Raw genomic sequence first — 16,534 nt, 5'->3', positions numbered from 1 at the left:
TTTTGTTTCACTGGATGCTGCTCCTATTGTGAGCTCAGCCTTTCCTTTTCTCTCAGTAATTCTGTTGTCCTGAGGCTTTTATGAATTCTCTGCGGCCTTTCTTGGGGCTTGCTGTTTTATTTCATAGTACACTGCCGTTTACAAGTTGGCTAGAATCTATGACTCTTAACAGGAAATGGAGGAGGGAGATACATTGTCCCTCTTCCCGATCCAGAAGACCAGGTACTGAGAGGGAGGTCAGAGAGCAGTCCGAGCTGAGGGGCTTTCCCCTGAATGCATAAGGTCAGACTTGGACGCCTTCAGCTCTGTCTCCATGGTTATGCCCCACCTCTCACAAGTTAGGAAAACATGGCAACAATCATTCTTATTGGAATTCCTCCTATCCCAGAGAACCTTAAAGGCAGCAAGGAAGAGATCCAACGCATTCACTGTGGGACAAATAAATATTACTTCTAACAGAAATGGAATGTTGTCTGCTGATTTGACCTTTCTGTGGAAGAATAAAGCTTTTCTCTTAGGAATGTTCATAATTAGTGAGTCAGATCCATATTACAAGGACACATTTCTAAAAGAATGTGTGGCCACAGGGAGTTTTCCCACTCAGTCAGTGACTCAGTCTGCAAAGAAAGAGCCTTGTGCTCCATGCTTGCAAGATGCACACACATTTCTGCCTGTCTATGTTTATATATCATACCAAGCATCCAGTTAACTCTCTAGCAAGTGTGGGAACAACTAAACAAATAATTGCATGTTTATTTAGTTGTGGAATCTCATCTTCACTTTAATTTTGGTAGTTTGATGCTTATTTTTCTTACTGGTTTAAATTTTTCCTTCAAATTTTATCTTGTCTCTTCTTTTTTTTTTGTATGTGTGATTAGATTACAACTGGAATTAAAGTCTTGCAAAATTCGATACTACAGCAGGATAAGCGACTGACCAAAGCCATGGTTGGCGACGGCTCCTTTCATATCACCTTGCTAGTGATGCAGTTATTAAACGAAGATGAAGTAAATATGTGAGTACCATCTTCCCTTTCCCTATTATTACTCCACTGTGAGCAAGCACTGTGAGCCCAACGAGGCATGGGAATTTAATGAAGTAGTCTTATTCCCGACTACTGTGACTGCAAGTCAATGCAGACAGGGCTTTTTATTTTCTGCTTTATATAATGTGGACCGGATGTGTCAAGTGTGGCCCTGGACTTCTGGCCTCTGACCTCAGCTGACTAACTGTTGAGGTTAAGACATGTTCCACTACATGCTGGTTCAGTACTCGTAATCAACATGCTCTGTTCACTCTGTTGTTATCAGTGGTATTATTCGGTTACACAGGTTTAGTGCCTATGTTAATTATCTAGAACACTCTGGCGTCTGGTGCTAGAGTCTAAGCAGAGTCTCTAGGTGAAGATTCAGGAACTCTGACAGAGCCACCCTTTCTCAGCAGCCTGGCATATGCCTGCTATCCTAGTAAACAGTGTCAGTACAAGAGAGAGCATAGCACGTGCCCCAGCAGGCTCTTACTTGTGGCTGTCTGTCATCAGAGCTGTTACTTTCCTGGGGTGGGGTGGTCATTTCTGGTTCAGCTTGCCCCAGTCACTCTCAGGGCCATGCTATTCCATTCCACGCCTCCACTCCACAGTCCATAAAGGTTGACTGTAAGTCACTGATTGCTGGAGTGGAGAATTCCTTGCTGTCTCCTGTGGCATTTGATGTATTAAGTTCAAGCTTGAATTCTTTGGAAAACCAAAGCAAGGATGAACAAAAGACTATTCCTGTTTCTGCCTTGACCCATATGGCTCCTGAGGGAATGAAGAAAAGGCTTGAGTTGGGGAGAGGGTGAGGAAAACATAGAAGAGAGGAAAAGAAAATACATTAGTAATTCACGATTGGTCACATTATGATGAATGTCGTTAAGGTCTTGACGCAGTCGACCCTTGTGTGACAGCCAGCAGTCTTCTGATCTTTATGACCTTCAAGGGCAGAGAGAAGCAGAGATATGACTTGCTTTATTTCAGCTTATCAATATACCAATCATAAGAAGAAACAAATGCTTTGATGCTTCTCAAGGAAGACAAAGCAAAGGTGTGCCCTGGAGTGAGAGTAGATGGGCAGAATCTCACCCTGCGCCATGGATTGGTCCCTAGCAATAGCTGTCCTACATTATCAATTGTCAGGGTTCCCTAAGGACAGAAGAGGTCGGGTATGAGCACACAAATTCCCATTCTCTACCCATCCAAGTAGAACTAGCTGCATAGGTAGAGATTCATTTACAGAACTGGCTCACATGGTTGTGGGTTTTGGTAAGTCTGGAATCTATTGGGAAGACTGGTAGGCTGGCGAGCCAGAAGAGTGTGTGTTATGGGCTCAGTCCAAAGGCAGTCTGGGAATAGAATTCCTTTGGCCCCAAGTCTTTTCTCCAAGGGTTTCAGCTGATTTCATGAAGCCTGCCCACATCTGGAGGAACAGGGCTGTCAACTTCTAAGAGATGCTGTGATGCAAGGTGTGTCTTCTGTCTGGGCACCTAACTAGAAAATGGATGGCATTTTCTGGAGAGACAGTTTTTAATGTGAATGATTTTTTTATCACCCCTAGTCTAACTATTTGGATTAGTTCCTAGTCCATATTCATTTTAATTCTTCAAAGTTTAGGATCTTGGACTGGAGAGATGGCTCAGTGGTTAAGAGCACTGACTGCTCTTCCAAAGTTCCTGAGTTCAATTCTCAGCACCTACATGGTGGCTCACAACCATCTATAATGGGATCCGATGCCCTCTTCTGGTGTGTTTAAAAATAGCGACAGTGTGCTTATAAGCATTAAATATATAAATCTTAAAAAAAAAGTCTAGGGTTTAGTCAATAGATTGGATGTTGAATATATCCAACAGACATTTTTAAAATCATGAACTGGTTTTGGTAGCTATTATATGAGGTCCTTTTGTGTCTTCACAGTGTAGAAGGAAGAAGTAGAAATATTTTAGGATAAAGCAGCTGTTAATTGATAAGATAGTTGTCCTAGCTTAATTTGAATATCAACTGTCCTGAACTCAGTTTCAGAGTTCTGTTTTGTTATGTATATACTCTTTTTTAAAAAAATTAAAAACCTTTATTTAAGTTAAAGAATAAATTTAAATAAATAGAAGTCTTTCACGAAGCACTCTTGAGAAGATATCCCACTTTTAGAAGGATCAGATAGCGGCGCTTCCTAAGGCACCCTCTGGATCAATAGCATCTCATTAGGTAAATGCTTTTTTGCTTTATACAGCCAGACAACTGAACACCAGCACTGTGTAGGCCGCCTGTTTCCTTTACCAGGACTCTGCAGATTCATTGCTTCTGGAGGTCTTAGTCTCCCTCTCATGGTTTGCCTTAGCTTGTGTTAATTCCTTCAGTCTACTGTACGTGTGTGAGTGCTCTGTGATCCCGTGCTTTGCCTCACAGAACTCAGCGAAGGGAAGGGCAGTGTTGGACCAGGAGTGTGTCTGTGTCCCATGGCTGCGAATGCAGTTAGGCACACCTGACTTCAGAGGTAGCCGTGGAGGCGCAGGGAGAAACGCTGGCATGTAAAAGCCATCATGTTGTCTCTACAGTGTGGCTGAAGTGCATGCACGGGTTCCTTCAGAGCTTGGGTGTGAAAAGATTAATTTAGAAATATGAAAACACTACAGAAATCTGTATTTCGAGTATTTGTCTGCTTTGATTCAGAGGCAGGTTTGTTAGATGAAAGTTTGAAAAGCCTCTCCAAACCGCCTGTGTTCATTTCTTTTTTAAGCAATTGCTGCCCTCTAGTGAGAGTTCAATTTTTTTCTCATGATAAGGTACACCCACCAGAATTCTTTTTGAGACGGAAGTAGAAGTGATTGACCCTAAGTTTAAGACCGTGCACAGTTTGCTAGTATCTGATTCGAAGTATAAAGAGCAATGAAGATTTGAAACACAAAGTGGCCATAAGTGAGCACGGGCTAAACAGCTCTAACAAGCAGTTAGCTCTGGTTGGCAGATATAAATAAATATAATAAATATAAATAAACTTATACTTTATTTGAACCCAGTTTTAAAAAAAACATATCACAAAGAGTGTTGTATTTTGAGAGAAAATGCCTATTTCAGTTTTAGTGGAATGCATTGCAAACAGTGAGTCCTGTTTTTCTTTTGTTTTGTTTTGAATCTAGGACTTGGGCTGGGGACATGGTTTGCTTGGTAGAGTGCTTGTCTGCTCTGTCAGACACAGCCTGGGTTTCATACTGGGCATGGTGCGTGCCTGTCACCCTAACATCTGGGAAGTGGTAGCAGGGTGGCCACACGTTCAGAACCATCCTTCGATACATGAGAACCTGCCTCAAACCCCACTCCTGGAAACAAAAAACAAACAGAAGATTAGAACATTCCTTACAACCTAGCAAAGTTCCTGTGTGTGGTAGGTTGGTTTGGGCTATATCATTAGTAAAACATTAGTAAAAATGTAGTTTTAATTCTTTCTCTACCCCGGAGGGATAGATTGGATCTAGGACTGGAGATTGAATCTCGGTAGGCCCTCGTGCACAGCAAGCAGGCGCTCCACAGCTGAGCTGTGCACACAGCACTTTGAGTTTATTCTGGTAGTGTTTTCTTAGCAGTTTATGATTTGTTTATTTTGAGTTAAGGTCTTGTTGTAGTCTACTACTGTGGTCCAGCTTGCCCTCAAACTCAAATTTGCTGTCCTCCTGCCTCAGCCTCCAGAGTGCCATGTTTACAGGTGTGTACTACCACATCTGACTTAGAAGTTTCTTGATGAAGAATGAAATACCATCTGCTTTTATGTCTTTAATAGTAATTATAACTAGGAAAAGACTTAAGTCACTTCTATAGTTGTCTAAAGACTAATATTGGGTTTTAACCATAGGTTAGATTTAAATGATATTTTGAACTTTGAAATACTTACTATAATATACAATTTACCTTTAAAAAATTGGATTTCTTTATTCCCTATTTTTTTTTCTATTTTGTTTTTTATGCCTTGCTGAAACGTCGTCTCTCACTAGCGGTACCGATGCACTTTTGGAATTGAAGCCATTTGTTGAGGAGATCCTTGAAGGGAAACACTTGGCTTTGCCCTTCCAAGGGATTGACACTTTCCAAGGTCAGGTTGGCTTTGTGAAGCTGGCAGATGGAGATCACGTTAGCGCACTCCTGGAGATAGCAGGTAAGACGGACAGTACTGCACTCAGGAAACCTCATGTGTGCTTTTGCCAGTGGCTGTCATGGAGATCTGGTGTCTTCTAACTTGGAGAACCAGTATAACCTCACTGCACACGAACCGCTTTGGTGTTTGTTGTGTGAGGAGTGGCTAAAAGCCTGGGAGGTCCTCTTGAGGAGACTCTTGATTCTGGAGCTTTCTAGGGAAAATACTCGACTGGATTCAAGTATGAACTGTAAGTCCTTTGCTTATGAGATTCGACATATGATCAGCCCTTGGTAAGCATTGAGAGAATGAGAGACAATCACCATTCCTACTCAGAGGCTTGCGGGAACTGTCACCTCTATTACAGAGAACCAATCAATGAAGATTAGTCATGTTTTTCATTTGTACAGCCCCCTCCTCCCCTTTGGCTATTTTTGCTGAGGAGAATGTCTACTTAGGAGAGTCTGAGGCCCCACATTCATTATAGGCCACTTATAGCAAACACACTCAATTGCGACAAAGTGGGGGTTGGGATGGGTGGGTGAGTTTTGGGTTTGACTGGGAGATAGTAGGTTAGTGGTAGGCTGCACACTGCACTCAGTGCTGTGTGGAGTTATCTTGAGCAGTCGAGAATGCTCACTCCTCTTTGGTCTGAAACACTGTCAGTGTTTGGTCTATGTGTGGTTACTTTTCTCTTTTGACTTTTCCCCTATACTTATCTTTTCTTCTCTCCTCCCTTTTCTTCCCTCTTCCTCTTTACCCTCTACCTCCCTTATTCCCTCTCCTTTTTTTCTTTTTTCTTTCTTTTTTCTCCTCTTCTTTTTTTTCTTCTTTTTTCCTTTTTTCTTTTTCCTTTTTTCTTTTTTTCTTCTTTTTTCTTTCCCTTTCCTTTTAACTACTTAAAAAATAATGTAGGAACGGAACGTCTAGTACTAAAATGAGAGCTAAGGTTTCCACAGGTTGTTGTTATCCCTACAATCTCTTTCTGGGTCTGTCTCCATTTAATTTGGTCGCCATCCTGAAGCTGGGTCCTTGTATTCCCTTAAAATATATGCATATTTATTTTAGTTGGTTTTAACATGATAAAGAGAACATCACATTGTCTGTGACCCTTTAGGACATGCTTTTATTCTTCATACTATATTACCTCTGTGTGTTAATAGTTGCTTATTTAAAAGCACACTTTAGTGGAAGTCTGGGTGGAGTGGGAATTGGTTTTCATGGTTGGTGTTTCTTCTATGCTTTAAAGAATTTGACCTGCCCTGCAGGTGCCAGGTGTGGCTGCTGAGTCCTGTGTGTGTAAGTGGGTGGCAGAGGAGAGAAATCCTATGTCTAGGCTCAGTGTTCTAACCTATGAACATCTAAATGAACAGTAGTCTAACACTCCCTGAGAAAAGGGAGCCAGAGACTACCACCAGTCTGGCATTGTGCAGGCCTGGGAGGGAAGACTATGACCGAGATGACCCCTGCCCAGTGCATGAGCACAGCACAGCACTCCTGAGACCACTCCTGAGATGACCCCAGACGCTCAGAGACCCCAAGTACCACTAAGAGGAGCAAGTAAGTGACCAAGAAATGGAAGCAGAAGAATGTGGGCACAATGAAGAGAGGCAGAACCAGAGACTCAAGTGCAGTGAGGAACAGCCTGATGTTAGCAACTGGTGATGCCATCTGGGACCATGGTAGGGTCCTGGCCTGTGCTGGCACTGGGGGTCATGTCTGAGTCTGTGGCCCTGCAGCAGCAGGGGTCTGTTAGCACCAAGGGCCAGGTGGATGTCCCTGGTCTGGGATGCTGCCTGGGGACATGCTGATGACTGAGGGCTGTGCAGAACTGGCCCCACCTCTCACTGGGTATAGTGGGAGAGTTGGCCCTGGGGACAGGAGAGCAGGTGAGCTGATGCCACCTCTATCCAGCTGCAGTACTCAGGGAAGTGGGGCCCCCCCGCACTTTGTGGGAGTTACAGGTGAGCTGGCCCTGAGGATAAAAGCTAGGAAGAGCTGGCCCTACCACTTGTTTCTCATGCAGTGGTGTGGACAAGGGAGCGATATCCTCCTTCCCCCTTGCCCCAGTACACTGGCAGCAGGTAGGAGACATGGACCTGGGGTCATAAGAGCAGGAGAGCTGCTCCTGCCCCTCCCCTGCTGGAGCACTTGGGAGGGCAGGTCCTGTACCTCACCTGGGCAGCACGGTAGAGCTCATCCTGATGTGGATCCGGAAGGTGTGAGCACGGGAGAGGTGGCCCTGCCTGTTGTCTGCTGGGCGGTGTGAAGGATGAGGGAGAGACATTCTCCTCCTCTTTCTCATCCTCTGTCATCTATGGAAGACAGGAAAGCTGGCCTCGAGGTTATGAGAGTGGGAGAACTGGCCGTGCCTCTCACCAGCTGTAACACTCAGAGAGCAGGCCAGTACCTCACCTGGGCAGCAGGGTAGAGCTGCCCTTGGTTGTGGGGTTTGTGGGTGAGCCAGCCTGGAGGGCCCGAGCTTGTAAAAGCTTGTGGACTGACCAGCTCAGATACCTACCTCTTACGCCCAGATCCAGGACTTTGAATTGACCCACCCCAACATCTACCTACCTCATAGATGAACTGCTGGAGCACTTGAAGGGGCCGGTCCTACAGATCTAAAACTACAGGGTCTCCATGACACAGGGCAACCAGAGGATATCCAAAAAGGTGTCCTAGTGAGGAGCCAGTATTGATAGTGTAGCAGAAGCCAGAGGCCTCGTACCAGACCAAGGAGTCATTGCAGTGAACAGTTGCACACATTTGGGACACGTGGCATCACACTACAGTGTCCACAGCAAGCTTTTGTTTTTCTGTGTTGGGGGGTAATGTTCAAGGGCAAAGGGCAAGGTGAGTGAGATTGGGGTACATGATGTGAAATTCACAAAGAACCAATAAAAAATTTAAAAAGAGAATGTGAGATTAGTGTTTTGTGAGTGGCAGTGTTGTCATAGGATTCTCACTACTCAGACTGTCTGTGACTATAGAAGGCACAGCAGTGGTGCCAACAATACTGTCCCGGGAGGAGCGGAAGTTTGTCTAGTCACTATCCATTCAGGTATATTAAGCAAAATGCTGTTTAACTTTCAGTAAAAGATTTTTTCTATTGTTTATGTGAAAAAATATTTTACACATGAGCATTTTATCTAGTGAATGTAAAATTTGCTATTGATGTTACAGTCAAATTTGTCTTAACTAAGATTTTGATAAATTTATTTTCCCTAAATTCATTTCTCCTAAACTCATTTCTTTTATATAATTCCAGGGTGAAGGGATTGCACTTTAGTGGGACCATTCATTACTTTGCTTAAGCAGTTGCTTAGGATAAACAAACACTGAAATGCACTTCTTGGTTCTCTGAGGAATAGTCTTTCACAGAACACATAGATGAGTGGATGTCATGGAAGGCAATGATGTCTAGACCTTGAGGTGGAGCCGTGCACTAAGGAATTGTAGGAGAAGCTTATGTATGGAGGACTGTAGGCTTAGATTTTTCAAAACCTACTTTTTCATAAAGGCTTCAACCTCCCTTCTAGCCCACCAACCAGAGGTAGGGGAGAGAGAAGGTTCATAGGAAAATGGAATTGTGGGCCTGTTTATAAATAGTTCCTTGGGGCCTCAATACCAACAGGCCAGTCCAATAGCAAACACCAAACATGAACCAGAAGCCAGAAGCAATAGCAGTATACAACAGAAAGAGCAAGGCTCCACTGAATTGGCACCAGTCGGTGGAAGTGGCCAAAATTAGCGGCCAGAGTGCCACGAGAAGCCCTTTGGTGTTTCTCTCTACAAAGTGAAAACCAGGAAAGACAAGGGAAGAACAGTGAAGCACTGCACATCGTAGAAATGCAAGAACGTCCTGAACGAAGACCACCAAAGTAGTACATGGCATAGCAATCAAGGGCATCCTCTCACTGTCTGTGGGGTTCTATTTATGTTCTTTCTAAACACCATGGCCCCTCTCAGGTGTACGTTTTCAGCAAAACATCACATGCCCTCTCACAAGATAGTTTCCAGAAAACATCTCATGACATAACATGACATGAGTTTTTAAAGAAACCAGAAATTTGTACTTCAGGGACATTTTCACAGGAGATGGAGCACTGAGCTGAGCAGTTAGTTTAGGTATTTGCAACATATTCTGTCTGTCCTCTGTGTCAGTGTGGAAGTGCACGTGCAACACACTTGTGTGGAAGTGCACGTGCAACACACTTGTGTGGAGGTCAATTAATAGTCGTGTGGGCAACTCTGTGGCCTCAGTTTTCTCCTCCTGCTTTTACATGGCTGTTGGGAATCGAATATAAGCTGCCGGGCTTTCACGGCAAGCACCTCTCCTGACTGCGCCACCTGGCCTGTAGTATAGTTTTGTTGGAGTTTAAATTACACACCTAGGAGTATCAGTAAGAGGAAATTAATTTACTAAGTGAACAAAACCAAACCAAACCAAAACAAAACAAAAACCAAAACAAACCAAAAACCAAAAAAAAAAAAAAAAAAACCCCAAAAAGAGTGCAGAATGATTTTAGACTAATAGTAAAAGCTTTAAGTAGTGGGCAAGGGAAACAGAGAGGGGAATTTTGCGAGCTGTGTATGATGGGATGGGACATCACTGCAAGTGTGTTTAGGATGATATTCCAGAACTCCTACTTTCTTATTTTCTCGGTACGATTCTAAGCATGGAGTGGAGCGAGGAAACTGAGTTAATGCATGCTTGACCTTCACAGGCAGTTGAATTAAAGGGACCAGAGGCGTGGAGATTGACACAGAGTGCTAAGTGCGTCTGATGGCATGTTATCTGATTTCTACTAGAGAGTGAAGTAGGATGGAGAGAGGTTAATATTGGGAGACTGGGACAAGAGGGCTGAAGGTTAGTATTAGTAGAAACCTACAAATGAGAAAGCTGTAAGGGTTAGTAATGGCCAGAGAACAGTAGGTTGAATTTTGGGAGTTTAGGGGTGTTATTCTTGACAGAGATTCTTAGAATATTCTTCCATTACTCACAAAGCAGAACAAATGATAGAAGTTCAAAGAAGAAGAAAGACCGTTAAAGCTCGGTGTAGAGTTCAGTAAGGTTGATAGAGAAAGTATCAATATAAACATATGGTAGATAATTGAGGCCCGTGAGGTGGTCTTGTGGGTACAGGCGCTTGCCACAAGCCCCATGATCTGAGTGGATTCTCTTGGCTCACATGTTAGAGGGAGAGAAACCAGTTCCTGCAGGTTGTCCTCTGACTGCCCTACAGTCATTGTGACATTTGATCATGTATGTGCATGCACATGCACAAATGTAAATAAATGTAAAAAATAAAAGTAGGTAAGTTTGAAGTACCCAGTTTCCTAATGGGGCATCATTTATAATGGTAACACAGGGTACCTGCTGAAGGACAGGCTAGAGAGAAGATTCTAACAGTGCCTTTGCTAGGTGCATTCATCAAATGCTTTCTTCAGTTTTCCTTTTCTTAGACTAGATCAGACCATCAGAAAATTGAAAACTTACTTAAATAAAACCATGTCTCTGTAGACGTGATATGACAAAGTTGCTTTCAAAATCTTTCACTTTCACGGCTTAGAGAAATTTTATCTATGTATTTAAAAGTAAATGTTGCTTATTAGGTTTTAATATGTTAAATAACCAAAAAAAAAAAAGAAGATGATAATTGGAATTTTCTCGTTCTGTTTTGTTTGTAATCTTGTTTTGGGACAAAGTCTCATGTAGCCCAGGCTGGCCTCCCACTCACTGTGTAGTTGAGGATGGTCTTGCCTTCCACACATACCACCAGGCCCGGCGCTCAGGACAGACCCAGGGCTTTGTGTGTGCTAGACAATACTCTACTGAGCTATAGTCCCACCCCATGCCCAACTTATTTTTTAATCTCAGTACCAGAACATTTTCTTAAGCAAAATGTTTTTTTATTTGTTGAATGTCGGATGTTTAACTTGTGTCTTCTGAGGCAGACTTGCCTGTGAGAGAACTTAGATTTAAGTTTATTTGATTTAGACTGTAGGACATCAGCCGTCTTCCTAGTTTTAGTCTTCCTTTCTCTCTTTTCCTTTAGTTTATAATCATCTTAAGTCCTGTTTTGGGGTAGGGTCGGACAAAGTATGAACAAGCAGCCATCTGAGCAATAGCATTTAGAAGGCAAATAGGATGTAAGCGCCTTAGCTGGCAGACGGGAAGGCAGCTCACAGAGCTGTGAGGGCAGATCATTCCAGAACCAATGCCCACAGGCAACACTGTATTTTCTCTCTGACTCGAGAGAAAATGTTAAGTCTGAGTCTTTTCCTTTGTAATGTAACTATCACCAGAACGTTTCTAATTAGTCAGTCAGTCATTGTCCTTTTAAATAATTCAATGGGGGCTTGCAACAAGAATTCCATCCATTTGCTGCAAATATTCCCACAAAAATACTTTCCAGTATCGATGAAAGCTACATTGTGTGCCGAGGAATGTGAGCTCTCACCAGCTGTCATGGGAGCAAGAGCCCTGCGCATGCTCATTCGTCATTTTAGCACAGGCCACTGCCCCTGCAAGAGCCTGCGCATGCTCATTCGTCATTTTAGCACAGGCCACTGCCCCTGTAATTCCTTTCCTTATTCCAGATGGACTAGGAGTATTTATACTCTGAAAATTTCATTAAAACAATACAAAAAATAGAAATCGGAGGGAAAACATCACCAGCTGTTAAGCTTACTTTTAACCTGTCATGTATTATACTGTTGCTTTTCTTTGTATTTTTCCAGTGTGCTCACAAGAAATCCAGACATATTAATAGTCATGGGAGATTTTCATTTATTTACGCATTGAAGCAGAAGATTTTATTTATTCATGTTGTTGTTTTGAGAAAAGGTTTTGTTCTGTAGCCCTGCCTGGTACTGTGTAGCCCGGGCTGGCCTTGAGCTCCAAGTGGACCTCCTGCCTTAGCTTCCAACTGCTGACATTGTGTATGCGTGCTACGATGCCAACTGTTAGGGATCAGGCACTGCCCTGAAAACAACAGGCACTGGAGTCGGGTTGCTTCCGCCTTCCATGGAGTATTCGCATAGTCAGAATGTAGACAAGTTTTAGTATTTTATTTCTTTTGTTCATTGGATTACATTTTGGCATCGGGGGTTGAACGCAGGGCCTTGGCCATTACAAGTATATTCCTGGCACTGAATTCCATCCACAGTCTCTAAATTTGGTTTTAAAGGAATTCTTCAGAATCAGGCATCTGAAGACCGACAGCATCTTTATTGGGATCTCTCTCTGGCCTCCCCTCAGTCCCCTGACCCCTTTGAAAGAAGCCAAGGAAGACACACAGGTAGATATGGCTTGTTGCCGAGTAATGGAAAGCACTGTGGAGGTGAGAGTGGGCAGCGGCCAGAGCTGTGGCCGACCTCTCTATATGCAAGACTGGTTTTCTAAGGTGTCTGCACCAGCCACCTTCCTGAGGGACATTTCCCTGCCTGGGTGACTGGCTTTGTTAGGTAGACTCAATGGCTGTTCATCAGATATTTTGCTAAACCGTGACCTTATAAGGTTTAGGACTCATAAAACCAGGTTTAGATAGTTATCCATGACCTTCAGGGAAATTCAGGATGTCCTATCTCCTCCCAGGGCTAGACATATGACTCAGGTCTCATTCCTCAAACAGTAATTAGAGTCATGGAGTTCTAGTCTTTGTTTATAAAGGGTCTACGCCCTAATATCCTCTAAGCCTGCACACATCTGACTAGTTACCTAATGGCATCAATACAATAGGTTAATATATGTTTTTATATTGTATCATAACTTTTTGTTCAAATGGTATATCCTAACTTTCAGAAGAATATATTTCATCTGGCAGGATATTATTTAAAAACTGTTATAAACTATGTGTGTGTGTGTGTGTGTATACATGTGTCTATGTAGTCATCTTAAATGTTTGTCTGGAGCAGTGGAGACAGAGCTCGTCAGACTTAGTGGAAAGCAGGAGAGATTGTAATGGATGTAAATAGTATGGCTTACCTAGTTTTAATTGAGAGAAGTCTTAGTTCTCAAGTTAAACTCTTAAAGCAGTACAAAGTCATTATAAAAATCAAATGACTTTAGATGCTGCCGTTTGAACTTATTACTGAAGATTATCAGAATAAGGAATGTTAAGGCTCTGGGTGTGAACCTCATTCCAGCCTTGCTTGAAGAACATGAGTTAGAAGCCTGGACAACACAGTTGGACCTTGTTTGAAAAAGAAGTGGTTTAACAATTCAGTGTATAAGGTTGGGAAACATTCTTGTGTGCATTTAAACATAGAGTCTAAATTAATGAGCTTTTCCATAGATGGGATTTATGGTATCATGCTCAAAAATATTTTTTGTGTGTATGTTCCTGTGGTATGCATATGTGTTTATGGTGTGTGAGTGTGTGTGTATGTGTGTGGTGTGTCTGTGTGTGTGTGTGTGTGTGTGTAGGTCAGAGTTTTGTGTTCTGGGTCTTCTTTAGTGAATCTTTGCTTTAACACTGAACCCTGAGCTCACTGTTTTGGCTAGGCTGGCTGGCAAGAGCTCTCCAGGGATCCACCTGCCTCTGCACAGCCAGCCCTCGGGTTGCTGGTGTACACTGTTGTGGTTAGCTTCCCACTGGCACTAGGGATCTGAACTCACATATTCTCATGCTTCTGGCGTAAGCTCTCTACCCTCTGACCCATCTCTCCAGTCCATACCCTAAAACATTTTATTTACTCTAATGATTTTTTTTTTTATTTTATGTATATGGGTGTTTTGCCTGCCTGTATATCTCTGCACCATGACTGTGGCTGATCCGCATGGAAGTCAGAAGAAAGCATCCGATCCCCTGGACCTGGAGTTACATATGGTTGTGAGCCGCCATGTGGGTGCTGGGAACTGTACCTGGGTCCTCTTGAAGAGCAGCTGGTGCTCTTAATCACTGAGGCACATTCCCATATCCAAAGGCATTTTAAACTAAAGACCAAATTTGAGGAGAAGTGGCCAGTCATTTTCTGACCTCCTGCCCTTCATCTGAAGAAGTTTATAAACTTGGAGGGATTTTCTAACCATCCCTGGAAGCAGGCTGTCTGGCTTACATTTGAGATGCTGTCTTCCTTACCCCTGAAGGAAACGAATGGCCTTTCCTCTGAAGGCCTTGCTAAGCTCTCCCAGCCTGATATTATCAGATCAGAATTTTAATCTAATTGTTCTTTTTCTATAACTAGCCACATTGTCAAACCCACTTTAAAAAAAAATCAAGCAGGTTTACCTGGTTTGGGGGGAACTGGAAAGAGCGTGGTCCTCAATTTCTTATGAAGGGTTCCAAGGTGCAGGAAACTAAATAAAATTGTGTGCATTTTCTTGTTACTTTGTCTTTTGTTACAGGATTCTGAGACCTCAACAAAACAAAGTAAACAATGTCCCCTTCCCTCTCTGTCAGTCTTTATACAAGCCGCCATGCTGCTACAAATTCTTTTTGTCCTTCTAATGTGAGAGGTTATTTTGTACCCATAGGATGAAGGGTGGAGCTCATCTTTGTGGGTTGGGTGAAGGGGCAGAGCTCATCTCTGTGGGTTGGGTGAAGGGCCAGATTCCATCTTTGTAGACGGGGTGAAGAGGCAGGGCCCATCTTTGTGGGTTGGGTGAAGGGCCAGATTCCATCTTTGTAGGGGGGGGCTCTTTGCATTCTGGAATCTGTGTGTTTATGGTGGGGGCTCCTGGAGAGATGTCAGTTATTTCACCTCAGGGGCTCTGGTTCACACCTTCCTATCTTCATCTTGTTTTCCAGAAACAGCATCAACTCTTCCTAGCATGATCCTGTAGCCTTAGGGGTTATGAAGATACAGAGAACTGAATTTATATGACATTTATTTACATTTACAATAATGAAATTGCTCTGAGAAGCTTTGTGCATAGAAATGGATATGGAATTTTATTCATTTTTAAGCTAAATGCAATTTTGTTAAGAAGGTTATTAGATTGAGAGATTGCTAAAACTTCAGCCTGTTAGAATTACAATGGTCTTGGCATATTTTTGCTCCAATGAGAAAAAGTGCCTTTGGTTAGCATGATAAACGATTCCAAGTACATTTATCTCATAAAATAGAAAATGAAACGATTTAGAATGTTCATTTGAGCATTATGCTTTCTCTTATTTTGACTGCTGTTTTTCCCCCCAGATGGAGAGGACAAACTGTATTTCTGTTTTTTTTTTTTTTAAGGAGATTGTTTCATTCCCAGCGTTTTTGGGTCTCTCAGACTGCTGAGTTACTGATGGAAGGTTTCCAAACGCAGGCCAGGCGGTTGTTCTCTCAGGAGCCTGCTGACCCTTCACCTATGGCCGGCACTGGGCTATCTCTGGACAGAATAACTGCTGCACTTCTGGGCTGCACTTCCTTCCTGTCCGTGCTCCCTGTCCTGAGCCTGGGCCTGTCTTCTCTCCCTCTCATTTTTGCCTGTTGTCATGTGTTGTTCTCCCTGCTTCTTTTCTTTCCTTGTTTCTCTTTTAACCTTTCTGTCTCCTTTTTCATTTGCTTGATTTTTTCAGTTGGACCTATAAATGAAGATTCATTGTTTTTACTTTGTTTTGTTTGTATGTGTGCCTTATGTGCAAGTCCCTGTGTAGCCCAGAAGAGGGCACTGTATCCAATAGACCCGGAGTTATGCTCTGGATGTGGGTGCTGGGTGCTGCATCTGGGTCCTCTGCAAGAGCAGCAAGTACTCTTAACCTCTGAGCTGTTTTGCCAGTCAGTCCCTCTAATCATCTTTCACATATCAATTCGTTAGTTTCAGCAAAACTGTGAGGTAGGGCTCATCACCCTAGCCCCACCTGGTTACCTGATAGACAAAAATGAGGTGAAGTTCCTTACTTGCTGGTAAATGGCAGAGCCATCATGTGCATCCAGGCAATTTGACGAGATTCTGTTTGGATGAATTATATGAAATCTTGTCAGTTTGTAAATTAGCGGCTGGGCTCCCCAGACATTTTCTGAGAATACCCTTGCCTTTTTGGCTTAGCCAAAAGACAGCTTTTTATCTGAAATGGTAGTTTCTGTTGATGAGGAAGCTGTACATTTCTCCAATTCCATCATACCCAGGACTCAGAGGTGTCACTGCAGCACCCTGGTCTTTATTTTTTGTTCTTGTCCTGACCTTACAAAAAATCTTTCTTCATTGGTGTTTTATGGCATCTGGCTTGTTATCACCCCTCCCCCTTTCTACAGTCACCTTGGTGTTCCATTCATTTATTGAAACTTTGTGTTTCTTTAACCTGTACTGTGATTCCCGATTGCTGCTGTAACAGAACACAAACTACCGGTGATGCTGGCTCTGATGTTTGTATATATTTGGTGATGCTGGCTCTGATGTTTGTATATATTTGGTGATGCTGGCTCTGATGTTTGTATATATT

General features: G+C 42.9%; 1 protein-coding gene and 1 non-coding gene across 5 annotated transcripts in view; both read left to right on the top strand.

The window, feature by feature from the left end:
* The window catches only part of Akap7 (A-kinase anchoring protein 7), a 121,307-nt gene that overhangs the window by 22,593 nt on the left and 82,180 nt on the right, over positions 1-16,534 (top strand). For all 4 annotated transcript variants that reach the window (XR_003837806.1, XM_021174351.2, XM_021174352.2 and 1 more), the window contains exons 4-5: positions 879-1,015; positions 5,017-5,177. Coding sequence is in view for 3 of the 4 variants with exons in the window: in XM_021174351.2 (XP_021030010.1) it covers positions 879-1,015; positions 5,017-5,177 (298 nt within the window). In the remaining variant the exon portion in view is untranslated. The remainder of the gene's footprint in view (positions 1-878; positions 1,016-5,016; positions 5,178-16,534) is intronic.
* LOC115032238 lies at positions 6,413-6,541 on the top strand. The gene has a single exon (XR_003837892.1). It is a non-coding gene; the product is annotated as a small nucleolar RNA SNORA17 (small nucleolar RNA).

This window comes from Mus caroli, chromosome 10, assembly GCF_900094665.2.
Source record: "Mus caroli chromosome 10, CAROLI_EIJ_v1.1, whole genome shotgun sequence".
NCBI classification, from domain to species: domain Eukaryota; kingdom Metazoa; phylum Chordata; class Mammalia; order Rodentia; family Muridae; genus Mus; species Mus caroli.
This window is presented reverse-complemented; position numbering and strand designations above follow the sequence as displayed.